The following is a 9,405-nucleotide window of genomic DNA, read 5'->3' on the forward strand; positions in this document are numbered from 1 at the left end:
TTTGAGTTTTGTTAAAAAAAAGAATGACTTCATATAGGGAAAAATATATATCACATGTGCAGGACACCTTAAACTAGTTTTTTTAATTAAGCAGCAAGGCAGAACAAAGTCGGGCCTGTATCAAGACACGAGGACTAAACCCCAATTCAACCAGACCAAGAACTGATCCGGAATTAAAACAGGACTACAACAGTTCAAAATCACGACTACTGAGGACTTAACCAAGACAGAACCAGAATCAGAACTAGATGATAGTAGCACTAAAAATCATCATATACCTGCACTACACTTGTTTTTTTAATTCTACCAAAGTACACTATTTAGATTGAGAAAAGTTTATATAATTATTTAGCCTTGTTGTGCAAACAAGCCTGCATAACTTAATAAATGTAGAATTTGAAAAATAGCAAACCTAAAAAGAAACACTAGGTACGAGATACATGAGTACCTATGATACGGTGATACTTTTGGTAAACAACCATTTGACTAACATGTGTGTCTCACCTGCTCTTGTTCCATCTCTGTTCTGTCCTCATTCTCCATCTCCCTCTCTGTTCCTCTCTCTCCCTCTTTTGTGCTCACAATCATCAAATATGATGATTGTCAGCACAAACACCTGACCGGGGTTGGGTTTTTTGTCCTAGCCTGGGACAAAAAACCCGACCGGGGTGTTCTGGTAATCCGTCCTGACAAACCATCCTACCCGTTGTTTCTGCGCAACTTTATTTTAAAACCCGATTTTAAAATAAAGTTAAGTCGCAAACCGTCCTACCTTTACGAATATGAGCTAGAAGCATACGCTGATGGGTAAAGTTAAGTGGCAAACTGTCCTAACTATTTAAATTTGTGCTGGAATTGTGTGAGAGCAGGAATGTGCATCAAGTACACATGGTAGGACATTTTGCCAACGCAGGAACACATATCTGGTAACTCCGATTATGCAAAACACAGGACTGTTAATATTCCAATATTAACCCTTTCATCACACCTGGCCAAATTACTGTGACCCAAATGACTTACTAAAATCTTGTTTTTGTGATAACTACACAGATTTCGGTCATCGCGCGTAATTGGAGTGCACGCTGCGGAGACTGTTACTGGTCAACTGCCACGCGCATTCCCAAAGCCTTATAATAATTTATATTGTTCATAACTTAATGAAACTACACCAAAACACTTAAAGCTCTCTACTGCACAACAGGCGAAATCCTTCGCCTTGAGATGAACAAAGGAAGAGTAAAGCGAAGTCAGAACACTGCTGGAGACAGAGGACGGTGGGCCAACAAAACAGAATATCTTCTGGTCGTTGCAGGAAATGTGGTGGGTCTGGGCAACGTGTGGAGATTTCCTTATCTCTGCTACAAGAATGGTGGAGGTGAGTTAAAAGGATCATTGCCGAGTAGCATAAAAAAGATCACATTCGATGCTACATAATCATCTTGGTTTGAATATTCTCAGGTGCCTTTCTGGTGCCATATTGTCTCTTAGCTGTGGTGTGTGGGATACCATTGTTCCTAATGGAGACTTCATTAGGTCAGTACACTCAAGAAGGATTTATCACCTGCTGGAGGAAACTGTGTCCACTGGCACAAGGTATATTTGCTCAGTTAAAATATTAAATCAGCAGGGAAAATAAGAAATTATATGTGAAGTTTTAAATGCTCATGTTGTATTAGCTCCACAGATTACAACATTTTAACCATCATTTTTATTTCCATCATAGGAATTGGATATGGAGCTTTCATAATGAAACTTTATGACTTTAGCTACATTTTAATACAAGTCTGGGCTCTCTTCTACCTCGTGTTTTCATTCAGCTCCCAGCTGCCATGGGTCAGCTGTGAGAACACCTGGAATACAGGTAAGGCAACATTCAATCAGCAAAAAAGGCATGATATTAGCAACAGTTTTAGATTTGTAAATATATAAAAGTAAGTCGCAAGAAATGACTGTAATCACGACATAATCCCCCCCGAAATAGATGTGAACACTTATAAGAAAACAGTATAAACACAAAATCAGTCTTTCCATTTTCAGCTTTGTATATTTTTATCTATCATCTTCTTTTATCTATCAGGCTATTACTGTAGTATAGCATAGTATATTACTGTAGTATAGCATAGTATAGTAGTATATAGTATATGGCAGTATATAACAGTTTACCTCACATTAATGGTTAAAAGGATTGTTTTCCTGTTCCACCTGGAGCATCTCTTCAGGGAAACTAAAGTTATTATTCACACAGACATGTATTTTAGTCATAAACAAATTATATTCTTTAACTATAAATATACATCAACTGAATAAACTGAATATATATATATATTCAGTTTATTCAGTTTATTCAGTTTAGTTTAGTTAGTTACTGTTGTTACTCTCTTGGAACAACTGTGGCCACATCTGCTTACTACACTAATATTATTCAGTCTGCTGAAGGAAATATATGTAGTTTGTTTTCCACATTCAGACAGCTTTAACACATTCTGGTGCACTCTGTAATAAATATATGGACTTTTTTTTTATACCAAATTATGAATATTCATCAACAATTGCCTTCTTCCTGCAAAGCAGGGACGTGTTCTGCTTGCACCTTTTCACCTACCCAACTCAACTGTCATTTTCTTTATCCAGTTTTGAGCTTACTTCAGTATTTCAAATATCTTCCATTATTAGTAAGGTAAAGTCAATGACATGTCAACTTGATCCACTGCCTTCCAATCTTGTTAAATTTTCCTTCCCCTCTCTTGGCCCACTTACTACTAATGTTGTACACTCCTTCCTTATCTCTGGTTCTGTTCCAGCACTTTTAAAAACTGAAATACTTACTCCAGTGCTGAAAAAATGGTTCAGACCCAAACAATTTAAAAATTTAGAATCTGCCTTTCCTTTCCAAAATTCTTGAACAGTTGGTTTATTGGTTCATAAACGCCTTACTGGAAATAATTTAAATGAAGAGTTTCAATCTGGTTTATGTTAATTTCCAGTGTAGAAACAGCTCTTGTGAAAGTTACAAATGATCTTTTACCTGTAGGTGATTCCAGACTCATCACTATTCTCATTCTCCTTGATCTTAATGCAGCTTTCGATACAATCTCCCATCATATCCTACTCTATAGATCAGCCTCTATTGGCATCAACAATATGGCACTTGCTTGGTTTCCCTGATACCTCTCCAGTTGTTCACAGTTTGTGCAACTGCATACACAGGTCACAATCCAGTTGATTAATTCAGTTTATCTCTGCCTTTCTGCAATAATTTCATTTAATTTCACTGTTATGCAGATGACACCCACCTTGATTTGTATTCCAAACCCACTGCCACTCTCCCACCCACATCTGTTTTTGAATGTTTGTTTGAAATTAATGGTAATAAAACTGAATGTTTTCTTATTGTTACAACATCTACTCTGTCTAAACCTAACAGTTTTTCATTATCTATCGATAATTCCCTTTGCATACCTTCCTGAGTCTGGATTTCATCATTGATAGTACTATCTCCTCCACAGCACCAGTGTTGGGAAGGTTACTTTTGAAATGTATTCCACTACAGATTACAGAATACATGCCCCAAAATGTATTCTGTAACGTATTCCGTTACGTTACTCAATGAGAGTAACGTATTCTGAATACTTTGGATTACTTAATATATTATCATGCTTTTTACAACTAGTGAATGTCCTGTTCCTGTGTGATTCATTACTATTACTGAAGGCTACTCGCAGGCTACTCAATAGCAACTAGATTTTTAAATCTTAATATAAAATGAGTAACAGTAGGGTGGACATTAGGTAAGGCTGCACTTTGTGCCGCCATCTCGTATAGAAAACTATTCCGCGCGTATATAAAACAGATCCGCGGCTCCGAACTGTAGTAAAAGGGACCTCTGGCTAACACGTCGGTTTCCGTGTCGGGCTCGTAGCCGAAAACTAGCTTTACTTTGTTGTCTTGGTCAACTTTGCTGGCGAGAGACAGAGAGAGGCGTTGAAAGGCTGCTCCAGCGGAACTTGTTGTTTCGGAGGAAAACAGGAACACAGTGTACACTCGAGTCTTAATAGCTTACTTACAACTGGGCTCGTCAGGCACTCTTTTTTTTGGCTGCAGTGGTTATTATTATATTTACATGCCTCCAGCTCCTGTTTCTGCTCGATGACAACTCGTACTTTTCCACTCACCTTTTTCTCCCTCCCTCACTCATAGATACATAACGTGTACGGCAGTCCATTCTCCCTGCAGCACGGACTACACTGCCCATCAGGCTACATTCTTTAGGGCCATGTCTGTAACACTCTGCTATTGCCTTCATATTAAATCATTTAAAAAAATATTTCTTCACGTCATTATGAGACTCGAGATTGAGACATGGGCATTTGAGCCTCTTAATGCGTGTTTTGTTTGGGTTTCCACCTGTGTGGAATTACAAAAAATAGAGAGGGCATAGCCTAACATATGAAACAGGAAAAGACCGCCGCGTAATCCCTTTATTTCAACAAAGTAACTGTATTCTAAGTACTACCCTTTTAAACGTTAACTGTACTCATATTTTGTAGTTTAAATACGTAACGGCGGTACATGTATTCCGTTACTCCACAACACTGCACAGCACATATAAACAATATCACCCAGTCGGCCTACCTTCATATTCGCAATATTAACTGCTTTCATTTCTCACTTACTCAAACAATAAATGGTAAATGGCCTGCATTTGTATAGTGCTTTTCTAGTCCCTAAGGACCCCAAAGCGCTTCACACTACATTCAGTCATTCACCCATTCACACACACATTCACACACTGGCGATGGCAAGCTACATTGTAGCCACAGCTGCCCTGGGGCGCACTGACAGATATACTGCCATACTTGTCAATGCTCTTGTCATATCTCGGCTTGATTACTGTAAATCTCTTCTCTGTGGTTAGAATTCTAGAATTTTTTTATGCTTTTGTTTTGGGGTTTTAGTTGTGTATTTTATTCCCATTTAGTGTTGTGTGTGTGTGTGTTTTTAAATTGCTGTACTAATGTAAGGTGACCTTGAGGCTTTTGAAAGGTGCCTATAAATAAAATGTATTACTATTATTGTTGTTATAAGTTACTTATCTCACCCCAATCCAGCTAACTGTCTTGGTCTTTACTCATCTAACGGGACTGCAAATCTAACCAACGTCACCTCTGCTGCAGTCGAGTTCTGGGAGTGAGTTCAATTCACTTATAATTTAAAGAGCTCTCATGAGTAAAATTTGAATTCTGATGCAATCGCTGCAAGTTTCTGTATAAATCCACTAATTACTTTAATTGAACATAACAAATTATAAATTAATTAAAAACATGATTTTTGTTTTTCCTAATTTTCCCTCTCTGAGGCGGCGGATGCTGGGTATGTCTGCAGGTATCGAGGAAATGGGCGGTGTGAGGTGGGAGCTGGCTCTTTGTTTACTGGGCAGCTGGGTGTTCTGTTACTTCAGCATTTGGAAAGGTGTCAGATCTTCTGGAAAGGTCACTGGAAGTATTTTGATAACTTTAAGCTGAACTCTTTTTTTGCATCACAAGATTTTAAATAAACTTATGTTTTTTTCTTTTCAGGTAGCCTATTTCACAGCCCCATTTCCCTATGTGATACTCCTAATACTGCTTATTAGAGGGCTCACTTTACCAGGAGCATGGGATGGAATTTACTTCTACCTGTATCCAGATGTGAACCAGCTGGCTAACCTTGAGGTATATTGCTTACTTAATTTCATGTACACCATCCTGGTTAAGCATGCCAGCATGACAAACTTGAATAAATACCATTAATTTAAAAATACTGATTTCTACTTTTTTTTTTTTTTGTACTCTGCTGTAGGACCTTTAATTGAGCTAACCAACATATAAACATTCCCATAAAAACCAATTTCAAATAGAATACAGCCTTTTCTGATACATGCATCTGATATATATATTTTTCTGTTACAGGTCTGGATTGAGGCAGGCTCTCAAATATTCTTCTCCTACAGCCTGACGATGGGGACTCTAAATGTTCTGGGCAGCTACAATGATTACAACAATAACTGTTATAAGTAGGTACAAGTTACATGAATTGTCACCTTTATTGGATTTAAAAATAGGTTTAACTATTATATATCCAATTATATGAAAAAATACAGACTTTATGATTGCTTTACTTTGCCCCCCAGAGACTGCTTTTGGCTGTGTCTGCTGAACAGCGGAACCAGTTTTGTTGCTGGGTTTGTCGTCTTCTCTGTACTGGGATTCATGGCAGAGAAACAGGGTGTAACTGTGGATGCTGTGGCTGAGTCAGGTATAACTTCTTGTGCATATAAAGATTCAGAGTGAAGTCAAGGTTTTAGGCTCTTTCAGCTCTGTTGATGTATTTTGAAGCAAAAGAGTTCTGAAAGCAAGTATTAATTCGAACAAGGTTTTGTATTAATGTTTTATGGTGAGAATAGACTTCGTTCTTGTTTAACTGTGATTCACAGGTCCAGGTCTGGCCTTCATTGCTTACCCTCAGGCTACAGCGATGATGCCTTTGCCACAGTTCTGGACCGTCTGCTTTTTTCTGATGCTCATTCTGCTCAGTGTCGACACACATGTAGGAATGTTGTACTGACTGTTTATTAACTAACAACTGTTCAGTTGAATATAAACCTGAAAACAGTCACTCATAATCCTGTCTCCAGTTTGTGACAGTAGAGAGTGTCATCACCTCCATTAGTGACTTGTTTCCGACGTTGTTTCGTGCTCCAGTGAGGCATGAGATCTTTGTCTTTATCTTCTGTTCAGCCTTCTTTCTCATCCATCTGACCATGGTCACCGAGGTAAAAAATAACCAAATAAATGCTTAAAATGCTGGTTGTTTTTCTAAGCTTTGTTAATTATTAAAACACTTTCTCATTCTCCGCCAGGGAGGAATTTACATATTCCAGCTTATTGATTACTACGGTTGCACCAGAGCTTGTCAGGATTGTATGGCTGTTTGTCAGTGTGTGGCTATAGCCTGGATTTTTGGTGAGTATTTGACTACATATAGAAGACATTACCGTAATGAGCAGATGGTCACAGATGGTCAAATGCTGAGTGACTAGCCAAGTAGAAAAATAGACGAAAAACCCAAATGCAGCACATAATTTATTTGATTTTCAGACAAAATGAGTAAAAGCCACACTGAGCAAAGTAGGATGACATTTTTACTCAGTGTCTTTCTTACTGTTGAATTATAAATACTGAGCTTAACTGAGACGTGTGGCTCCTGTAGAGGTTGCTCTAGGCTTTTTTGTGACCTTCCAGATGAGTCACCAGTGTGCTCCTGGGGTACTTTTGGTAGGCTGTCCACTCCTGGGAAGGTTCACCACTGTTTCAAGTTTTCTCCATTTCTAAAATTGTCTGCCCCCGTGGTTGACTGGAAACCCAAAGCTTTTAAAATGGTGTTAACTGCTTTCCATAAATGGCGCAAAATAAGAAAAGGGTTTATACCATATCTTTACATGAACCTCTGAACTTCCAACAGGTGTTGATCGTTTTTCCAACATTATTCAGGACATGGCAGGACAGAAACCATCTGCCTTCTTTAATCTGTGCTGGAGATACATCATTCCTCTGCTGACACTTGTGAGTCCAAAACATTGATAACGGATGGATAGATGGTGATACATTTTAACAAGTTGATCACAATTTATGTTTGTTACAGTTTCGAAATTTAACTGCATCAAAGTGAGATGGCAATTATTCACTAGTCTAATCCTCATTACTGATTTTAACGTTGCCATCATCTCTTTCAGTAATTATTGTAATTATGGGATATAACCATGTAAGAACTATGTATCTAAATTTTATTTTGTGATTCACCCAACCTTTCCAGTCTTCCTTCATCTTGTACCTCGTTGATTATCAACACCTCAAGATTAACAACTCGTACGTTTACCCAGACTGGGCGTACACACTAGGATGGGCCATGACTCTGTCGTCTGTTCTCATGGTACCACTGTTCGCAGCTGTACAGATGTATTTAACACCAGGCACCTTCAGACAGGTCAGTGCTCAGTGAAGATACTCCTGCTATTTTGCCACACACTGTTAACACCGACCTTTTTCTTCTTCGTTTAGTAGAAACAATACATAACATATAAAAGAATAAAGCCAGCCAGCTGTGGTAATTCACAGATGTGACACTGCGTGGCTTAGTTTCAGAGGCAAGTTCAACAAAACTTGTTAACCCATTAATATTGTTTCATTTTACAAAGCTGACAAATAGGCTCGTCTTTCAGTGATGGTCTTTTGTCCTATTTTTCATGGCTTGAGAATTAGAAAAATGTAAATATTTATCTTCGTTATTTCATGTTATGATGGTTCAACTCTCCTCTATCACAAATTAGCACAGGTATGCACTGGGAGTTTATAAAACTGCAATATTTTGTAGAGGTAAAGATGCGGGCTTGATTTAAAAAAAGCATGGCTCTGAAAATCTGGTAACTTTTAGTTGTATGTACAGCTGTACACTATGATTATATGCTAGCAGTTTATTATAGACTTTTAGACAGTTAACTTTATTACTGTTGAATTGAATTGAATTGAATTCAGTTTTATTTATATAGCGCCAAATCACAACAACAGTCGCCTCAAGGTGCTTTATATTGTAAGGTAGACCGTACAATAATTCATACAGAGAAAAAACCCAACAATCATATGACCCCCTATGAGCAAGCACTGTGGCGACAGTGGGAAGGAAAAACTCCCTTTTAACAGGAAGAAACCTCTGGCAGAACCAGGCTCAGGGAGGGGTGGAGCCATCTGCTGCAACCGGTTCGGGTGAGAGAAGGAAGACAGGATGAAAGACATGCTGTGGAAGAGAGCCAGAAACTCATGACTCACACCTTACATAATCAATCACATAAACCTACCGCAGTCATGGCTGAATGGCTTAATATATAATCACAGCCAAGTTTTCAATGTATTAACTAATCAGTCGTCCTTTTCTGTGTTCCAGCGTTTGCACATCCTTTGTCGTCCTGCTGAGGAGACAGTGAAGCAGACAGAAAATGAGGGAATGAAACTAAGTCGCGACAACTGTAAAGCTGAAGCCCTTTGCGGGGACCGTGTCTCCAGTTCACTTAAAACTTAAGGTTAAAAACCTTTTCAGCTCTCATGACTTTGTAGTAATCAGCAATGATTTATTAATAAATTCACAATTAAATGAAAACAAACTTTAATGGTTGTTCATTTTGGACATGTCTCAAGTCTTTTGTTTTAGCACACTGTCTATACAAAGAACCAGTTACATACTCATGTTGTTAGCATTTTATAAACTTTGTAAATTAGAAAATTACATTTAAAAGACAGTAAAAATATTGACGATAAGCAAACAGGGTTTCAGTATTGTCTGAAATAACAGCAAATGCTGATGATACCAAAAGTG

At 38.1% G+C, this 9,405-nt stretch overlaps 1 protein-coding gene across 1 annotated transcript; it reads left to right on the forward strand.

Annotated features, from left to right (window-relative positions):
• The first annotated feature begins 567 nt into the window (after window positions 1-567).
• Window positions 568-9,199, forward strand: LOC120737687 (sodium- and chloride-dependent GABA transporter 3-like). The gene is made up of 14 exons (XM_040038534.1): window positions 568-1,375; window positions 1,459-1,593; window positions 1,724-1,861; window positions 5,109-5,187; window positions 5,357-5,489; window positions 5,577-5,711; window positions 5,949-6,052; window positions 6,170-6,294; window positions 6,473-6,585; window positions 6,674-6,811; window positions 6,899-7,001; window positions 7,501-7,601; window positions 7,852-8,022; window positions 8,977-9,199. Exons 1-14 carry the CDS (start codon window positions 1,222-1,224, stop codon window positions 9,109-9,111), a joined length of 1,764 nt encoding a protein of 587 aa, XP_039894468.1. The 5' UTR covers window positions 568-1,221; the 3' UTR covers window positions 9,112-9,199.
• The last annotated feature ends 206 nt before the right edge of the window (window positions 9,200-9,405 follow it).

The sequence above is a fragment of the Simochromis diagramma genome, unplaced genomic scaffold, assembly GCF_900408965.1.
Source record: "Simochromis diagramma unplaced genomic scaffold, fSimDia1.1 OVJJ01000247.1, whole genome shotgun sequence".
Taxonomy (NCBI): domain Eukaryota; kingdom Metazoa; phylum Chordata; class Actinopteri; order Cichliformes; family Cichlidae; genus Simochromis; species Simochromis diagramma.

What these genes read in the sequence shown, in the direction of transcription:
- LOC120737687 (XM_040038534.1), top strand. Translation starts at nt 1,222, where the DNA reads ATGAACAAAGGAAGAGTAAAGCGAAGTCAGAACACTGCTGGAGACAGA. An exon ending in ATCTGACCATGGTCACCGAG is followed by an intron (nt 6,812 to 6,898) that starts GTAAAAAATAAC and finishes ATTCTCCGCCAG; the next exon opens with GGAGGAATTTACATATTCCA. An exon ending in TCATTCCTCTGCTGACACTT is followed by an intron (nt 7,602 to 7,851) that starts GTGAGTCCAAAA and finishes CAACCTTTCCAG; the next exon opens with TCTTCCTTCATCTTGTACCT.